At 41.2% G+C, this 21,505-nt stretch overlaps 1 protein-coding gene across 1 annotated transcript; it reads left to right on the top strand.

Moving 5' to 3' along the window:
* Nucleotides 1-19,462: 19,462 nt before the first annotated feature.
* LOC113424066 (olfactory receptor 14A16-like) lies at nt 19,463-20,005 on the top strand. The gene has a single exon (XM_026685669.1). It carries the CDS (start codon nt 19,463-19,465, stop codon nt 20,003-20,005), a length of 543 nt encoding a protein of 180 aa, XP_026541454.1.
* The last annotated feature ends 1,500 nt before the right edge of the window (nt 20,006-21,505 follow it).

The following is a 21,505-nucleotide window of genomic DNA, read 5'->3' as shown; positions in this document are numbered from 1 at the left end:
TGTTTGAGCTGGAGGTATCAGGGGATCTGTTTGTGCCCAGGTGTTTGCCTGGCTTGTGGTGTGGAGATTTTTTTGTTTGTGAGTGCAGGCTTCAAATGATTGACAGCCTGGTGGAATCATCTCTTCTGTTCATGCTTTCTGGTCTTTTTCAATCTCTATGGCTTCTCTGATGACTCTGTGGCTAGGGTTTTCCATAGTGGCCAGGGTTTTGGTGCCATTGAAGTTGATGCTATGACCTGTAGCTTCCATGTGTTGGACTAGTGAGGAAGTGTGTTCCAGCTTTTTGACTGCATTTTTGTGTTCATCCAGGCGGGTACTTATTCTTCTATTGGTCTGTCCAATGTATGTGGCCGGGCATGATGCACAGGGGACTTCGTATACGCCTTGGTTTTCCAGGTCAATTTTATCTTTGGGGTTGCTAAGGATGGCTGCTATTTTTCTGTCTGTTTTGAAGGCAGTCCTGATGTGATGTCTGTGTAGTACCTTACTAATTTTGTCTGTAGTACCTCTTATGTAGGGCAGGACAGCTGTTCCATAGGTCTGTTCATCTTCTGGGTCTCTATTATGTTTCAGTGTGTTTTTGTGGATCAAGCTGGTGATTTTGCTTTTGTGGAAGCCGTTGGCTGTCAGTACTTTAGTCAGGGTGCATAGTTCAGCCTTAATGTGTGTCTTGTCTGCCAGGCGTTTGGTTCTGGTAATTAGTGTTTTAGCCACGGAGTTTATCTGTGCTGGGTGGTGGTGCCGATAAAAGTCCCGATAAAAGAGACCCTTGAAATCATCAAAAATAAATACCAACCAGCCAAACACCTCATGGAACTAACAGAACACTGCTTAACCAACACATATTTCATATACAAAGGACAAAGATACAAACAAATAGAAGGAGCCCCCATGGGATCACCACTGTCACCTGTCATTGCTAACCTGTTCATGGAAGAATTCGAATCCAGAGCCCTGGCCAATGCCATCCTCAAACCCAAACTATGGTTAAGATACATCGATGACACATTCGTGATTTGGCCCCATGGACAAGAAAACCTAAACAATTTCCTAACACACCTAAACAGCGCACACCCCAAAATCAAGTTCACCATGGAAACAGAAACAAACAAACAACTACCATTCCTAGATGTACTAATCTACAAAAAAACAGATGGCACACTAGGACACACCATATACCAGAAGAAAACACACACCAACCGCTACCTCAACGCCCAATCCCACCACCACCCAGCACAGATAAACTCCGTGGCTAAAACACTAATTACCAGAACCAAACGCCTGGCAGACAAGACACACATTAAGGCTGAACTATGCACCCTGACTAAAGTACTGACAGCCAACGGCTTCCACAAAAGCAAAATCACCAGCTTGATCCACAAAAACACACTGAAACATAATAGAGACCCAGAAGATGAACAGACCTATGGAACAGCTGTCCTGCCCTACATAAGAGGTACTACAGACAAAATTAGTAAGGTACTACACAGACATCACATCAGGACTGCCTTCAAAACAGACAGAAAATAGCAGCCATCCTTAGCAACCCCAAAGATAAAATTGACCTGGAAAACCAAGGCGTATACGAAGTCCCCTGTGCATCATGCCCGGCCACATACATTGGACAGACCAATAGAAGAATAAGTACCCGCCTGGATGAACACAAAAATGCAGTCAAAAAGCTGGAACACACTTCCTCACTAGTCCAACACATGGAAGCTACAGGTCATAGCATCAACTTCAATGGCACCAAAACCCTGGCCACTATGGAAAACCCTAGCCACAGAGTCATCAGAGAAGCCATAGAGATTGAAAAAGACCAGAAAGCATGAACAGAAGAGATGATTCCACCAGGCTGTCAATCATTTGGAAGCCTGCACTCACAAACAAAAAAATCTCCACACCACAAGCCAGGCAAACACCTGGGCACAAACAGATCCCCCCTGATACCTCCAGCTCAAACACACCCCAACCAGGCACCCAGATGAAACCCAGCTTCCTAACTAATGATAGCCGTCCATTTACCCGAAGCCAAGCTGCACTAAAGACCTCCATTAAAGTAACACAATGCTGCCAGCCAATCAAGATACAAAAAGAGCCAAAAACAGACAGAAGATATCAGAAACACCCATCAAGCAGAACACAGCAAACTCCGAGACCAATAAACACAGACCAAGACTCCCAACCAATCAGGATGAAGAAAAAACCATTCTGGCACAGCAATAGGCTGCCCCAAATTTAAATCTGAAACCACTGTAAAAGTCTGACCCACAGACGGACACAATACAGAAGCCTGATGATGGCAGATGAGATTCTGCTGAAACGTTGCTACAACTTTAAAAGAACTACAATGACGTGGGAAAATACCCGAACCAAGCCGAACACCATATATATATATATATATATATATATATATATATATATATATATATATATATATATATATATATATATATAGAGAGAGAGAGAGAGAGAGAGAGAGAGAGAGAGAGAGAGAGAGAGAGAGACGGAGGGAGAGAGATAAAGATAAAGAGATAGAGATAGAGATAGAGATAGAGATAGAATAAAGATAGAGATAGATAGATAGATAGATAGATAGATAGATAGATAGATAGATAGATAGATAGATAGATAGATAGATATAGATATAGATAATTAGATGATAGATAGATAGATAGATAGATAGATAGATAGATAGATAGATAGATAGATAGATAGATAGATAGATAGATAGATAGATAGATATAGATAGATAGATAGATAGATATAGATAGATATAGATATAGATATATGTATGGTATTCAGCTTTGTTCGGGTAGTTTCCACGCCAGTTGTGTCTTTTAAAGTTGTAGCAGCGTGGCAGAATCTCATCTGCCATCATCAGCTTGTTGTGTTAGTCTGTGAGTCACTGTAAAAGTCTCACAGACAAACACAATACAGAAGCCTGATGATGGCAGATGAGATTCTGCTGAAACGTTGCTACAACTTTAAAAGCACAACTATAATGACGTGGGAAAATACCCGAACAAAGCTGAAGGCCATATATATATATATATATATATATATATATATATATATATATATATATATATATATATATATATATATATATATATATATATATATATACATACATACATACATACATACATACATACATACATACATACATACATATATATATATATATATATATATATATATATATATATATATATATATATATATATATATATTATATATATTTTCTGGAGGTTCTCACGGTATTTGTATGTGGATCTTTGGTTATTCGGGTTTTCTCCCGCGTAAGATTGGAAGTATCTAGGCAACGTTTCCAATGAAATCTCATTCATCATCTTCAGGCTTCTGTCTTCAGCTCTGTGCTTCTCAGAGTGATGTGAGCTTGCAGTTGGGGTTTGAAGTGGGTAGTGATGCAGCTGCAGTGCAGCTTCTGGTCTGTGGTCGTGTCTCATCTTCTGTGTGGGTGTGAGTATGCTTTTTACGTGGAAGTGTGGTGCTGGCAGCTGCATCACTACCCACTTCAAACCCCTCTGAGCCATACATGAAGCGAACTGACCCCCACCATGAAGATGCAGCACGACCACGAACTCGAAGCCAAACAGCAAGATCACAGCTCACCAGCTCAAATCCCCCAGTAACTAAGACCAACCTGAGCACAACCAAGCCCCCACCTGAACAGAACACACCTCCAGCCAATCAGAACATGGCCAACCCCCCAACCAATCAGAACACAGCCAAACCCCCAACCAATGAGAACACACCCCCACCCAATCAGAACACAGCCAAACCCCCAACCAATGAGAACACACCCCCACCCAATCAGAACACAGCCAAGCCCCCACCCAATCAAGTCACACCCCCACTAGCAGTTAAAAGGAAGAAGCAACTGCAAGCTCACATCATTGATTAATTGATTAGTGATTAGAGTAATTAATTGATTAGGCTGATTGTTGCTCAGGAATATTATCTGACTAGAGAGATTACTGCAATTGATTGATTGGTGTGATATTGGCTATATAGATTACCCAAAATTGTTCCTTTAATTAATTCAATCAACGTACTATCTTAACAAACCTACCATGCCAAAAAGAAAATCCAATGCCAAACCACAAATAAAGAGAAGATAATCCCCACCAATGAACCACAAGACTCCTGCACATGCCTTAAATGCTACAAAAATCTAAAGGATAATGAAAACTCCATCAAATGTTCTCTGTGTAAAAAATACACTCATCATGACTGCTTGGGATTAACCAAGCAATTTATTCAATACCTGGAATCATCCAATGAGTTTTCATATCTCTGCAAATCATGCAAACCCAAACTGGATCTGTTGGAAAGAGTTGATACCATTGAAACCATTGAAACATCCCTTAACACCATAGTAGAATCCCTGGACGCCGTAAAAGAAAGAATATCCAACCTTGAAAAAAAAGACACAATGCAAAAACCTGAACATCCAATAGCTACAAACCACATCTCTACCCAACAACCACAACCCAATCCAAAACCCAAAAAACACAACCCAGACAAATATTGATATCCCAATCCTCATCAGAGAAGCTGTTGAGCGTGAACGGAAACGTCCAAACGCCATCTTATTTGGTCTAGAGGACATCAATGACAATGATGACATCACAACTGTCCGAAACATCATCAGTGATTATCAAGCATCAACCATCTCCGCTGATGAAATACTTGACATTTCCCGCATTGGCCGAGAGCTCAAAAACAGAGACGGCTCTGTGGCTCCCACGCTTGTGCACGGTCATTTGCAAAAATGAAGCAAGCAAAGCGTAAATTCATTTACACTATAAATTCACTCGCCAAAACCAACACCAACCATAAGAACCTCCGTTGTCTCCCTGACCTAACCATACAGCAACGTGCCCGCCTCCCGTGTACTCCGCACTGAACTCAAAAACGTCTAGACAATGGAGAGAAGGACCTGTACATTGACTACCATGCTGACTGTATCAAAAGTAAGCCACACAACCCGCAACTCAGCTATAACCCTCAACCACAATCCTACCTCAACCGATCCACCATCACCCAAGACTAGGCATGCACGCCCTAACTACCTCAATTCCAACTACTGCTGGCCTTAAATGCAAACTACTCAATGCAAGAAGCCTCGTGAATAAAATACCTGAATTTTTCCTCCTACTAAATATGGCTAAATTCGACATTATATTTGTCTGTGAAACATGGCTCAATGCATCTCTCCTGACTCCATTACCACAGTAAGAGACTATCATGTTTACCGATCAGATTGTGAAATTAAGTAGAGGAGGTGGTGTTGCTATCTTCTATAAAAAATCCTTACATCTAAAAAATATCCAAGTTACCCAGGAGCTTGCTCTTCCTGAGACCATCATCTGTGAACTATCCTTAAATATCACAATTCGATTCTTACTATGTTACAGAGCACCTGATTATGACATCGAACATGTAAACAAGCTAAATACATTACTAACATGGGCTGCATCCTGCCCATACCCTTTTATCTTTCTTGGTGATTTCAATCTACCTCATATTGACTGGACCCTAAATGATTGTACAACTGAAATCATACACACAACCTTCTACAATGCTATTACAAATCTGGGACTGGAACAACTAGTAACCAACAACACTAGACTAAACAACTGCCTTGATCTCATCTTCTGCAATAGTTTGAATTTAATTTACGGAATACAAACTAAAGAACCCTTTTCCAGCAGTGACCACAATATGATTGACTTTTGTCTCAACATACGCCCACACAAAAATCACCACAATGATGTAATCCCCAATTGTAACTTCAAAAAAGGCAACTATGATCTTATAGACAACGATCTCTCATCCCTTGATTGGCAATCTCTATTCACTGGATGCAATACTGTTGAAGACCATTACAACATATTTTTACTTGAAGTCAAAAGAGTCATCAAACTATATGTACCAACAACAACTCCCAAAACAAAACAAAAAAGCAGATTACCCATAACAATAAGGAAACTTCAATCCAAAAAGAGATCACTCTGGTGGAAAAACAAATCTGGTCACGTTGCCAATTTCAAAAGCCGATACAAAAATTTATGCCACCAGATAAAGACCGAATGCACCAATTATCACATTAAACAAGAGGAAAACCTTCTAAGCACCAATTCCACCCGTGCTTTTTACAATTTTGTAAACAACAAACTAAAAGACTCAAGGTCCATCCCACCCATGATAGGACCTGATGGTAAAGACTGCAACGCGGCGACACCATTAAAGCCAACATCTTTAACACATTCTTCGGCTCAGTATTTGTAAACAGCAATGGATCATGCCCAGTATTTCCTAGCTGTACCACAGATAAAAACAATAATCTAATACATATCGATTTTACAGAAGACAATGTTGAAAAAGCACTACGCAATCTAAAACCATCTCTATCTATTGGACCGGATGGAATATGTGCCTACTTCTTAAAAAAGCTATCCACTGCCATAGGCAAACCTCTAAGCATAATCTTTGAAAAATCTTTCAGGACCAGCTCCTTGCCTAACCTATGGTCACAAGCCACAGTCATCCCCATCTTCAAAAAGGGAGACCCAAGCCTAGTTGAAAATTACAGACCAATCTCCTTATGCTGCGTTACATGTAAAGTCATGGAATCAATTATTAACCAATCCATCATCCTCCACTTAGAGACAAACACCCTACTCTCTAATAAACAATTTGGTTTCAGAAAAAAACTATCCTGTAATCTGCAACTCTTACACTGTAAAAACATATGGACGACACAACTCGACCAGGGCAAAGCAATAGACGCAATCTACATAGACTTCTGTAAAGCCTTTGATTCAGTGGTACACGACAAACTACTCCTAAAAATAAAAAATCCTATGGTATCTCTGGACAACTGAATAACTGGATAGAAGCATTCCTGGCAAACAGACAACAAATGGTCAAAATTGGGAGCGTCTATCAAATTCTGTACCTGTCAATAGTGGTGTCCCCAAGGCAGTGTTCTAGGACCAACTCTCTTCATACTCTACATAAATGATCTCTGTGATCATATTAAGAGCAATTGCGTTCTTTTCGCTGATGATGTAAAGCTGTTCAATACCACAGACAATACTGCTACCCTACAAAAAGATCTTGACTATGTATCAGAATGGTCAAACAAATGGCAACTTCAAATCTCAACAAATAAATGCTCTGTCTTACATATTGGCAAAAAAATCAGAAAATAAAATACAAGCTGAATAGTCAAGATCTTGTTGATGACCCAAGCTCTGTAAAGGACCTTGGAATACTCACTTCTAATGATCTAAGTGCTAGAGCCCACTGCAACTACATAGCCAAAAAGGCATTAAGAGTTGTTAACCTAATCCTACGTAGCTTTTTCTCTGGTAATGTCACACTACTAACCAGAGCATACAAAACATTTGCTAGACCAATACTCGAATACAGTTCATCAGTCTGGAACCCACATTACGTATCTGATATTAGCACAATTGAGAAAGTCCAGAAATATTTCACAAGAAGAGTTCTCCACTCCTCTACTCGTTGTAGAATACCTTATGCCACCAGACTTGAAATTCTAGAACTAGAAAACCTTGAATTACGCCGTCTTGGGTCTGATTTAAGCATGGTATATAAAATCATACATTGCAATGTCCTACCTGTCAATGAATACTTCAGCTTCAACCATAACAACACAAGAGCACACAATAGATACAAACTCAAAGTTAACCGCACCAAACTTGATTGCAGGAAATACGACTTCAGCAATAGAGTGGTCAATGTCTGGAATACTCTACCCGACTCTGTAGTTTCTTCCCAAACCCCAAAAACTTTAACCTTAGACTGTCTACTATTGACCTCACCCCTTTCCTAAGAGGTCTGTGGGGGGCGTGCATAAGCGCACCAACGTGCCTACCGTCCCTGTCCTATTGTTTCTCTTATTCTTCTTTTATTTTTCTTATATGTACCCATTTCATGTATTCACAACTATGTATACACTTATACTTATTATCTTGTAAACAATTGGCAAATCAAATAAATAAATAAAATAAAATAAATAAATCACTCTGAGAAGCACAGAGCTGAAGACAGAAGCCTGAAGATGATGAATGAGACTTCATCGAAACGTTGCCTAGATACTTCCAATCTTATGTGGGAGAAAACCCGAATAACCAAAGATCTATCTATATATATATATATATATATGTGTGTGTGTGTGTTTGTGTGTGTGTGTGTGTGTGTGTGTGTGTGTGTGTGTGTGTGTGTGTTGTGGCTCCGATTCCTGATCCTGCGTTGTTAGAGGAAGAGGACTCGGAAGATCAGGAGGAGGAATTGGGAATGCCTTCCTCCACAGGACCTTCCTCTTTGGCAATGCCTTCCTTTCTGATAATACCTCAGGTTTCAGCAGATAACCGAGAGGAACAGCCTGAGATTAATCAGTAGGAGGAGGGCATATCAGAGCAACCTCTGACAGGGAATCAAGTAGACGAATGTTGGCTTGATCCTAGGCAGCGTCGTAGGAATAAATGTGAGCTGCAACATAGGAGGCGTGGGCGAATCAGAGAGTGAGCTGAGTCATTGAGACACACCCCACAGGGGATAAAAGTGGGTGTGTTTTCTTTGGAAACTTTGTACAGGACAAAGTTTTACTTTTCTTCCAGGCTTCGGTGTGATTGTTTCTTGTGGTCTGTGTTGGAAGCTTTAGTGATTAATTCTTCTTGTTATCATTTCGGACTTGGCAGGCAGTGTGTGTTAGAATGCCAAGGACATTATCTGTATAAAGGAATTAACTCTGTAAAGACCGAGTCTTCTTGCCTGCCTGTGTTTGTTTGAGTTTGGACTCTTCATCTTTCTTGGAAAGGAGAAAGGTGAGACATAACATACATACATACATACATACATACATACATACATACATACATACATACATTTACAATTCTACCAAAATAGATTATAATATAAGCATCAACTGCTTGTATAGAAATGATTCTTCAGGCACATCTATTTAAGGAGAGGGATGAAAATAAACAGCACTAGAACTTAATGTAAGGTGATAAGGGACTGCTGTGTGATAGTTATTACAGAGAGCTGGCTTCTCTCAGCTATTCCCGATGCCTCACTAAAACTGACATGTCATACCATCCACCGACCAGACCATAATAAGGACTCTAGTAAGACTGAAGGAGGTGGACTTTGTTTATACGTTCATAATAACTGATGCACCAACAGCCGTGTTATAAACAGATACTGCTCTCCTGATTTAGAGATAATGACAGTCATGTGCAGACCCTTCTATCTACCTAGAGAACTGACAGTGGTGATTTTAACAGCTGTTTACATACCTCCTGAGGTAAATATTAATACTGCACTTGCATATTTGCATATTACAATAAATAAACAACTGAAGGTTTATTCTGATGGGGCTCATATAATAACTGGTAATTTTAATAAGGGATGCTTAAAGACTGTATTTCCCAAATTTACTCAATATGTGACATGTGCCACCAGAGAAAATAACACATTTGATCATGTGTATTCTAATATAAAACATGCATATAAAGCAGTGTCCTTTCCACATCTGGGACTTTCAGATCATTTATCACTGTTCCTTATACCAGCATAAACCCCCCTCAGAAGGAAAACTAAGCCTGAAATCAAACTCATCAAGATCTGGCCGGAGGGAGCACTTGATCAGCTGCAGGATTGTTTCTCAAATTCTAATTGGAACTTATTTGAACAAGATGATTTGGAGGAATACACAAAAACTGTACTGTTTTACACCTTGACCTGTGTGGATATGGTTACTGTGAATAAGCGCATCCGGATTTTTCCAAACCAGAAGCCCTGGATGAACAAGGACGTGCAATTACTTCTCAGGACAAGTGATATGGCATTCAGATCTGAGGACAGAATTTGGTATAACAAGGCAAGAGCAGAACTGAGGTGGGGCATCAAGGAGGCAAAAAAGGACTACAAAGAGAAGATTGAGGACTACTTCACAAATAATGATCCACGATGGGCTTGACAGGGAATTAAACACATCACTAATTATAGGGACAACAACCCCATATCAATAAAAAAGGATGCATCACTGGCAGAAGAATTAAACTGCTTCTTTGCCCGGTTCAAACTGAATAGGTCTTCGAACACACTGCCTCTACAAACCACCACTACTCAGCTGTTCACAGTACAAGAGTATGATGTGAAGCAGGTGCTTAGAGCAGTGAATGTAAAGAAGGCTGCTGGCCCAGATGGGGTACTTGATGGGGTACCTGGGAAAGTACTCAAAACATGTGCTGACCAGCTTGCAGGTGTATTTACAAATATTTTAACCTTTTTCTTACACAAGCCATTGTTCCATCTTGTCTCAAAACTTCCATTATTATTCTAGTTCCCAAAAAGCCCTCTCCTGATATTTTAAATGACTATAGACCAGTAGCTCTCACACCCATAATTATGAAGTGTTTTGAAAGACTGGTCTTAAAATATATACAAGATTGCCTCCCATCAAACCTTGACCCACACCAGTTTGCCTATTGGAATAGCAGATCCACAGAGGATGCTATTGTCATGGCTCTCCACATTGCACAGAACCATCTGGAGCATAGTGGGAGCTATGTAAGGATGCTTTTCATTGCTCGGCTTTTAATACCATCATTCCAGATATACTGATTAAGAAGTTGCTGGAATTGGGCCTCTCCTCTCACATCTGCTGTTGGATAAAGGCCTTTCTTACTAACAGATCCCAAACTGTTAGGATTGACAGATATTTTTCCTCCACTCTTGCTCTCAGCAGTGGCTCTCCACAGGGCTATGTACCCTTGTATTCACTCTACACCTATGATTGCATTCCCTCTTGTCCCACTAACTCTATAATAAAATTTGCAGATGATACCACATTGGTGGGACTCATATCAGTAGAAGATGAAATGGCCTGTAGGTCAGAGGTTCTCAGACTGGTCTTGTGGTGCAAGAGTCATAACCTTACCCTGAACATCAAAAAGACCAAAGAATTGATTATAGACTTCAGACGATGCAAAGCAGAGTTTCTCCCACTATATATCAATGGAGATTGTGTGGAAAGAGTTCGTAGTTTTAAATTTCTAGGAACTCATATTTCCGACAACCTTACTTGGTTGGTTCACACTATGGCCACTGCAAAGAAGGCCCAACAGCCCCTGCACTTTCTGAGACTGCTGAAAAGAGTGGTCTGGGTGAGAAGTTGCTGGTTACCGTATTTATCGGCGTATAACACGCACAGGTGTATAACACGCATCTTCATTTTAAGAGGGAAATTTCAGGAAAAAAAATTAAATTTCTAAATAAAAACTTTGAAGCAAAATAAGGGTAGCTCAGAACTTTTTTTTTTATTAATATTATTACCACTTATAAGGTAAATAATGCAAAATAATGCCCTCTGCTCGCACCGCCCGGCCTCCGCTCGCACTGCCCGGCCTCCGCTCGCACCGCCCGGCCTCCGCTTGCCCTCCGCTCGCACCGCCCGGCCTCCGCTCGCACCGCCCGGCCTCCGCTTGCCCTCCGCTCGCACCGCCCGGCCTCCGCTTGCCCTCCGCTCGCACCGCCCGGCCTCCGCTTGCCCTCCGCTCGCACCGCCCGGCCTCCGCTTGCCCTCTGCTCGCACCGCCCGGCCTCCGCTCGCACCGCCCGGCCTCCGCTGGCTTCTTAACATTATATCGGCGTATAACACGCATACATCATTGCCCCCTATTTTCAGGGGGGAAAAGTGCGTGTTATACGCCGATAAATACGGTACTTTTTACCATTCTACCATTGAAAGCATTTTGGCATACTGTGTAATGGTGTGGTACGCTGGATGCTCTGTAGTGGATAAGATGATACCCCATAAACACAGTACAAAAAATCATCGGTTGCTCTCTTTCTTCTTTTGAAGAGATTGCAAAGACCAGATTCCTCTCTAGAGCACAAAAAATCTCCACAGACCGTTCTCATCCTGGTCATTCATATTTTGAATTGTTACCATCAGGGAGATGTTATATGTGTCTTAAAATGAGGACTAGTAGACTGAGAAGCAGTTTCTTTTCCAAGGCAATAATTGTCTTGAATCAAACAGTACATTTGTGATTTAGTTCTATGTATAAAGTGGCATTTTTAAACTATCTAATTTAATATATATTTTTAAATAGGTTTTAGACTAGGTTTTTAATTATTATTATTATTATTATTATTATTATTATTATTATTATTATTATTATTATTATTATTATTATTATTATTATTATTATTATTATTATTATTATTATTATTATTATTATTTTAATTATTTTACTTTTTAAATACTGTGTAGTGTGATTGTGATGTGGTGTTTGGGGCACTGTGCTGGAGTACCTTTCAAATTTCATTGTATTTTTTTCCCTTTTCTCTCTTTTTGAGAAGGTGGATGGATGGATGAATGAGTATGAATCAGAGGTATTCAGCAGGTTCTGACCAGTTCTGGAGAATCGGTAGTGGAATTTTTGAGTATTTCAGAAAACTGTCAAATACCACCTCTGTCTGGAGATTTTACAGTATCATTTCCTCTGTCACATCCACCAAGCCATGCCCACAGAACCGGGAGTAAAAAAAAATGAATCCCACCACTGGTATGAATGTAATCCATTAGGTCACAGAATGAGCTTATAGATTTACTATGTCTTTATATGTTTTATTTTTTTTTCTGATTACCTCCTTAATCTTTTAATACACTTTCATTTTCACTAGAGTTGTATCTATATTCATTTCATTCACTTTCTAAACCCAGATAATCATCTAGATAGAGTAATGATTCAAATTAAGTTGCTAAGTGGAATGGAAGGCTATAATTTGGAACCATTCTCCACAGTTCCCATTTTGTATATCACAAACTAGAGAGGAGAAGGTCTTGCAAATGATTTATTAAAGTAATGCTATAATTTAGGAGCCCTGGTGGTGCAGTAATTAGAATGCTGTATTATAGCATTAAAGTAATGCTATAATTTAGGAGCCCTGGTGGTGCAGTAATTAGAATGCTGTATTGTAGGCAAACTCTGACCACAGCATGGAGTTTGATCCTGATGGGGCTCAATGTTGATTCACTGTTCCATCTTTCTGAGGTCAATAAAATGAGGGCCCATTTATTGGGGGCAATATGCTAACACTATAAACTGCCCAGAGAATTATGTAGAGCACCATGGGGCAGTATATAAGTCTAAGTGCTATTTAAATTCTACAGAAAACGAAGGAACATTTAGGAAGAAATTTTAAAATGATGGCTTAAAAAAATCAACCATTCTCACTTCCCAGAATAATTGAATGTAACTAATAAGATGTTTCTTCACAATAAAAAGGAGCTTAGTAATGGTGGCAATTCTGATTTTATAAAAATAAAATACATAACTTTAGAGTTATTCTGTTAAAAAATCAAATCATGTTCAATAAATATAAAATGTATATGTACATTGAATTCATTTCGACAAATAATCAGAAAGGTTCATAGCACAATATATCCTCCTATACTGTGTCAGTTGGAGATGAAGAAAGTGAGAAAGAGATAGAGAGGGAGGGCAAGAGGGAGTAAGGGAGGGAAATGGGAACTGATATTATGTCATATTAACATGAATAAAGGCAAATATTTATGTCCCAGGATAATGTTGCAGGATCCAATCTGGGTCAGTCACTGGGACCAGAGGTTTTGTCTTCTGAGCTGATGGGCTCATACTGGAGCCCATTTTCAGAGAACTCTGCTGAAGCTCTGGAGAAGTTCCTTGAAGATGGGCTCCAGCATGAGTCCAAAAGCTTGGAAGACATAATCTTCAATCTTGGTGACTGATCCAGATTGGATCCTACATATTAACATGGTTGAATATACTTGAATTCAAATCCAACTTCCATCAATTTTCACCTAATTTTTTGTTTTCATTTCCTTCCAATTATGGAGAATTTAGTGATGAAAAATACTTTAAGCAAAAAATATCAATATTTTAAGCTTTATAAAAGAATACTATAGCCCTTGCAAGAGGTAAAAATCTTGAAAAAATCACCACAATAACATTTAAGCAAACAGAAGGATATAATGCTTCCTCAGATTGTTTTACATAAACGTGGAAAATAAATTTTAACATAATCTTCATTAAAAGCTGACCTATTGTTTTACAGCTCATTCTAAAAAGTAATGAATAGGAAATATTTCAATAGGTCTTTTTTTCCTTCTAGGGATATCATTATTCAGAAAGAATAATGACACAACTGAGTTTCTTCTCTGGGAATTACCAAAGATTTGGGAGCTACAGATTTTGCATATGGTTTTGTTACTAATACTATATTTAATGACCATAACAGGAACCTTCTCATCATCTCTGTTGTTGTTTGTGACCACCATCTTCATACTCCCATGTACTTCTTCCTGATGAATTTAGCATTTCGAGACATTGGTTCAGTTTCGGTCATTATCCCCAAAGCTGTTTTTAATACTCTTATGAATATCAGATATATTTCTTATTATGGATGTATTGCTCCTCTTATTGCTCTTCTTTCTTGGCTCTGATATTCCTTTCCTTGCAGCAGTAACCCTTTTGGGCAGCAGTAACCCTTTTATAGGGTTGGCTGCTACCCTATTAACCAATAATAAGTGCAACAAGTTCAACTAATAACCAATAAGAAGTGTCCTAATATTGGCCAATCAGGGGTTTGTTATGGACCAATCCTTGTTCGTTGTTTAAGGACCAATCAAGTGTGCAGGCTTTCAAAACCTGCTTTGCATTGGGCTTAGTTACTTTTATTGATTCACAACACCCCTCCCCCTTGGGTTCCGTTTGAGGGGAGCTGTAACAAAATCTTCAAGATAGACAGGCCGTTTGGTCTGTCCGGATGATTTCCGTGGCTCCACCGGGTTTGGCCTAAAGTCCGGTTCCGTGGAGCGTTTGGATGATCTCTATTAAGTTCCGTTTCGCTGCACGGTGATTCCGTGCTGCTTTCGTGTGGTTGTCTCCGCCAATCAGTGTTTCTTCGGGGTTTCGCAGTTCGGTTTCCCCGTGTTCAAGTCCCATGGAAAAGTCAACTCCCTCCCTGCTTCAATTCCCAGTACTTCGCTGGGCCGTAGGGTTTCCGTTGGCCTGCTATCTGTCATATCGAAGTCAATTTCCTCGATATTTCCTCCCCCTCAGTTGGTGAACCCGGGAGCCATGGGCGCTGGGTGGTAATCTCGAACGGAGTTGGTCTATGTGGCATTTCCACACCTCCCATCGTCTGTTAGCAGGCGGTAAGATCTAGGCCCTGTGAGATGGGTGACGGTTGCGGGTATCCATAAAGGGTCGCCGGAGAAGTTTTTGCCGAAGATTAAATCGCCTACCTTAAATTCCTGGCATTTGCTGCTGGAGCCGAAAGGCTTTTCGGGTGCGTATGCGGGGTGGAGCCGGTCGAGGTGCGATGCAGTTTCCGCCCCATAAGAAGTTCGGTGGGCGTTTTGTTGGTAACGCTGTGGGCGTGATGTGCTGCAACAATAAAATTCGATTGATTTTCTCATCGATGTTTCCGAATTCCATTTTGTGGAGGGTCTTTTTTACAAACTGTACCATGTGCTCTGCACGTCCGTTTGCCGCAGGGTGCGCGGGCGAGGTTAGCACATGACGGATGCCCCGGTCAGCAAGATATTGTTCAAATGGTAATGCTGTGAACTGTGGCCCGTTATCCGAGACCAGAACGTCCGGAAAACCATGTGTGGCAAATAGCCTGTTTAATTTGTTGATAACTGAGTCCATTGTAGTTGTGTTCATTCGATGGATCTCGAGCCAATTTGAATAGGCATCGACAGTAATAAGGAAAGTGTGCCCTTTTGTAGGCCCCGCAAAGTCAATATGAATACGGGACCATGGTCCCCTTGCAGTTTCCCATTCGGTTGGGCTTGCTTTAGGTGGGGTGTTGCTGACGTCCTGGCAACGTTGACAAGTAGCGACCCAGGCCTCGATTCTTTTGTCGATTCCCGGCCACCAGGCGTAGCTCCGTGCGAGTGCTTTCATTCGCACGATGCCCGGATGTCCGTCGTGCAATACCGCTAAAACAGTTCGTTTTAGTTTGCCCAGGATTACGACTCTATTGCCCCACAAGATGCAGCCCTTTTGGGAAAACAGTTCGGTTTGGCGGGCTTTGAAAGGCACCCATTCAGGTGATAGTTGTTCTGTTGGCCAACCACGTTCAACCCAGCGTAGGATGTGTTGCAGGACCGGATCTCGTTTTGTTTCGAGGGCAATGTCCCTCGCCGTCAGTGGCGGCGTGTGTAGAGCCTCAATTTGCAGCGTTGTGATGGTTGGGGCTGGATCTTCAACCGATTCTGGGAGCGGTGTTCTGCTCAATGCATCAGCGTGGAGAATTGATTTCCCGGGCGGTGTTGCAAGGTGTAGTTGTACGCCGCCAAGAATTCAGACCAGCGGGTCATTCTGGGGGGACAATATATACGGGGTTGGTTTATTACCCGCAATAATCCCCAGTAGTGGTTTATGATCAGTAATTATTGTAAACGCATCGCCCATACACATATTCATGAAATCGTTTAACTGCAGCCACAATAGCTAAAGCTTCTTTATCCAGCTGACTATAATTTCTTTCAGCTTTAGCTAAAGTTCGTGAAAAAACGCGACGGGAGCTTCTGCTCCGTTCGGTATACGTGGGCCAGGATTGCTCCAACCCCAAAAGGTGAGGCGTCACAAGTAATAGTTAACGGCAGAGTCTCGTTGTACTGCATAAGTACAGAATCAGAAGTTAGCAGTTTCTTTACTTGTTGGAAAGCGTATTGTTCACGTTGTCCCCAAACCCACGTTGCTTTTTTGTCTAAGAGTCTATGTAATGGTTCAGCTACCGTTGCTTTATTGGGTAAAAGACGTTATAAAAATTGATAAGTCCAAGGAACGCCTGTAGATCTGCCTTGTTCCTTGGAGTGGGGCCTTCTTAATTGCCTTTAATTTGTCCTCAGTGGGATGGATTCCTTGACTGTCCAGGAGGTATCCCAAAAACTCCACCCTTTCGGTACATAACTGGCATTTATTTTTTTTTAACTTTGAGGCCTGCGTCTTGGAACCTTTGTAAGACCACTCGGAGTCGTTTTTCTAGAATATCTCTGTTAGGGGTGGCGATGAGTACATCGTCGAAATACGGTACGACCCCTCTTATTCCTTGTAACAGCCTTTCCATTAAGCTCTGAAAGATTCCTGGAGTGACGCTCACCCTGAACTGGAGCGGTTGCATTTAAATGCACCCCTATGAGTGATGATAGTTTTGCGCCTCCGCGGTGGCCAGATCTACAGGCAATTGTGATACGCCTGCGCTAGGTCTAATTTAGTGAAAACTTTCCCGCCCAGGGAATGGAGCAGGTGTTGCACTACCGGCACTGGATATGCACTTTGCTGAAGTGCGTGGTTTAGGGTGGCCCAGTAGTCTCCGCAAATTCTCAGTGACCCATCAGGCTTGATGGCGTCACTATTGGGGTTTCCACCGGGCGTGGTCGGTGGGTTCCAGTACGCCCTGCACTATTAGCTTATCGAGTTGTTCGTCGATTTTAGGTTTCAGGGCGAAACGGCACCCGACGCGGCTTAAGGCAGATGGGTGCTACCTCAGGGTTCAAGTTAAATGAGATCGGGGTCCCCTTGTACTTGCCTAGTCCGTTCGCGAAAACGTCTTGGAATTCTTGCACGAGGCTTCCTCCCAATCGTTGCTCTCTGCACGGTGGACTCGGCTACAGTGATTCCAAGCGGTCTGAACCATTGCAGGCCTAAAAGACTAGGCCGGTCACGGTCCACGACAGTCAGTGGCAGTGCGACGGTGTGGTCCTTGAAGAGACCTGGAATCGGCGGGACCCGACAACGGGGTCGGTTACCCTGGTAATTTTTGAGTATAAGCCTTTGAGGGTTGAGGTCTTGGCGGCGAATCGTCGGAATGAGCTGTTGGAGCGTCTTCCAGGACACCATCGAGAGGGATGATCCTGAGTCCACCTCCATTACACAAGGTTTGTTTTTGATGGCGACCTTTACTCGGATTTTCCCGGCATCAAGGGATGTAGCGTGGCCTATGGTAATTGTCTGATGGGTCTCTTCCCGCCTGGTTTCTTCCTGCCTGGTGGAAGTGGTGGATGGTTTGTTTCTGTAGGAGTGGCTTCCCCATTGGTGATTCAGTTTGTTTCGGGGTGTGCCGAAGAATTCTGAAGACTGGCATTCGGCCTGTCGGGGTTTGGAGTTGGAGTTTTGTTTGCTTCTGCAAACCTTTGCGATGTGACCTCTTTTCCCGCAAACGCGGCAGAGTGTGTCGAGGAATTTGCAGCTGGATCGTGGGTGATTCGCTCCACATCCTGCACAAGGTCGAGATGAACGTTGTGTGAACTGGTCTCGTTCCGTTTGGAGTCAGTTGACCTCTTCCTCATCGCTTTCTGACAGGGATTCTAGGTCTTCGTGGTGAGTCAATACCGGGTGTCTCTCTGAGCGAGGCGAGGTATCGTTGGCGTGTTGACGTAGTGGTGCACTGGTGCGGCGCATTCGGGCTGCCGACTTTTTGGTTGCCTCCGCTGCAGTGGCTTCTTTAAGGGCATCGGTGAGGCTGATGTCCCCTTTAGCCATGATTTTGCTCTGGATCGTGCCGTCTTCTAGGCCCAGAACTAGACGGTCTCGGAGGGCTTCTTCTAAGTTAGAGAATCCGCAGAGGCCTCCAAGGTTGCGGAGGTCTGCAACGTAGTTGGCAAGGCTTTCGCCTTTCCGTTGATCCCTCTGGTAATTTTCGTGTCTTCTGACTAAGGTTGGCACGGTGGGCGCGTAGTGAGCCTGTAGTAAAGGCTCGAGGACGTCCCAGTCCATCTCTTTTACCTCTGCTGGCTTGGCAAGTGACTTTGCCATTTTAAACACGGTAGGCCCGCAGTGAGTTAGAAAGATAGCTCTTTTTTTGCCGGTTGTTGCATCTTTCAAATTGTTGGTCTCCAGAAACATCTGGAACTGATCCATGTATGCCTCCCAGTCTTCAGTTTCTGGGTTGAATGGAGCGGGTGGTACGGCACCGCTGGCCATGTTGCCGTTGATGGTGCGTGTTCGACCACGTGCTCTGTTGGTTGCTCTGTAGATCAGTCAGCTCTTCGGTCTCCGAATCCCACCTTCATCGCCAGTGTTAAGTTTGGAGAATAATGGAGACCAGACATCTGACCAGTGACTTCAACTCTTTGATAACAGTAGATAGAACAGAACAGAGCAAGGCTATGGGCAGCAGTAACCCTTTTATAGGGTTGGCTGCTACCCTATTAACCAATAATTAGTGCAACAAGTTCAACTAATAACCAATAAGAAGTGTCCTAATATTGGCCAATCAGGGGTTTGTTATGGACCAATCCTTGTTTGTTGTTTAAGGACCAATCAAGTGTGCAGGCTTTCAAAACCTGCTTTGCATTGGGCTTAGTTACTTTTATTGATTCACAACAGAAATGATAATGAATAGAAATGCTTGCACCAAAACGATTAGCAGTTTGTGGATCGCCAGCTTTCTCAATGCTTCTTTGCACACCATTGCCACTTTTATTTCTCCTTTCTGTTCTAATATTGTTAATCAGTTCTATTGTGAAGTCCCATATTTACTTAAAATTGCCTGTTTTGTTTCATATGCAACTAAATTTGGAGTTTTAATGTTTACTATTACTCTAACAGCTGGCTGTTTTGTTTTTGTCATTGTCACTTATGTACATGCCTTTTCTGCAGTTATGAGAATTCCTTCTGTTCAAGGAAAGAAAAAAGCTTTCTCTACTTGCCTACCACATGTTTTTGTCTTCTTATTTGTGTTTACTGCTTCTTTTGCTTACCTAAAACCTATCACTGACCACCCATCATTCACTGACTTCATAATAACATTAATGTATTCAATTATTCCATCTATGTTGAATCCAATAATCTATAGTCTGAGAAACAAAGACATCAAAGTCACTCTTACAAGACTTTCAGTTCAAATATTATTGCTGTTTAAGAAGAATTAAGTATGCACTTACCTATTTTCAAATTTTAATATACAGATAAAAAAACAGACATAGGGTATAAAATCTTACAAAATATCAAAGAAAAAAATAAGCTGGAAAATTCATTTTATAAGATCAAACTAATAGCATGTGTCTGTGCTGCACTGAAAAAGCTCTGACTCTGGGAGGACAAATCTATAATTTTCTTATAAACATTTTGAGAAGGAACTGAGAGAGAATGTTTCCTGCAGGAAATTGCAGCTGGATAGGACCCAGATTATTTTTCCATTGTCTTAACCACTAGACTATATTCTTTCTGTTATAGTAATTAAATTTATATATTGTGTCTGATATGTCAGCTTCACAAATAATTATTACAATACTCTGACAATAATAGCTAACAAAAATTATAATAAACTGATATTAAATGTTAAATTAAATGGATCTTCAATTAAATATATAATATAAATTATGGATATAGTATGGAATATTTATTTACCTATTTATGGTACTTATATAACCATCTATCTCATACAATGCAATCCATAAAACATAGTTAAAACATAGCCATCATCCTAGGAATTAGACCAAAGATTCCTTACACTTCAATCTCCTACTCCCTCCCATCCTAATCTAATGCTGGTGGGAAGAGCCAGGTCTTCACAGCAGTTGAGGAAGCATGCATCCATTCAGATGGCAACATTAAAGCTAATAGGATGGGAAGATACCTTCAAGAAGAGACAGTACTACAATTGATTTGATGCTATCTGAGGTTGACAACCAGCACCTGTTGAATTGTACCTGGAAAACAACTAGAAGTCAATGAAGTCACACAGCTGAGTGAGCCATGGTCCAGCCAAAAGTGTGCATGCTGCTACATTCTGGATCAGTTGCAGCTTTTGGATAATCATAAAAGGCAAACCCATGTAGAATACATTGGAATAAGTGTAACATGTGAAAACAATATTTTTTATTTATTTATTAGGAAAATGTATTGATGAAATGTATTTGAAAGTAAATAAACTTATTTGCCTATTTTGTGGAAAATTATTTGAAAATTCTGTCAAAATCAATGTAGACATTGTCTCTCTTTATATCAGAGATAAAAACTTGCATAAAAAGGAAGTTTATGAATCAAAATTGTTACCAGTTTTTGAAGCATCAAATAAACTGTTCAATCCATTCTTTATGCAAAAAGTTAATCTTCTTATACTAAAAGAGTCAGAGAGAGAGAAAATAGTAAATTTTGCTTAAACAGGATTTGGTTAGTTTACATTAGGGGGCTAAAGGCTAAAACATACAGGAATTTGGCAATGCTAGTCTAGTGAAGAAAAGGACCGGGGAGACATGACAACAGTGTTCCAATATTTGAAGGGCTGCCACAGAGAGTAAGGGAACAAGCTATTTTCCAAAGCACCTGTAAGCCAGACAAGGAATAATGGATTCAAGAAGAGACTGGACTGCCATCTATCACAAATGGTGTATGGTGTCCTGCTTGAGTGGAGAGTTGGACTAAAAAGG

This window comes from Notechis scutatus, chromosome Z (genome assembly GCF_049901735.1).
Source record: "Notechis scutatus isolate UNSWTSFEM ecotype Mainland chromosome Z, rNotScu1.2, whole genome shotgun sequence".
NCBI lineage: Eukaryota > Metazoa > Chordata > Lepidosauria > Squamata > Elapidae > Notechis > Notechis scutatus.
The sequence above is the reverse complement of the archived record's forward strand: the minus strand, read 5'-3'. Positions and strand labels throughout refer to the sequence as shown.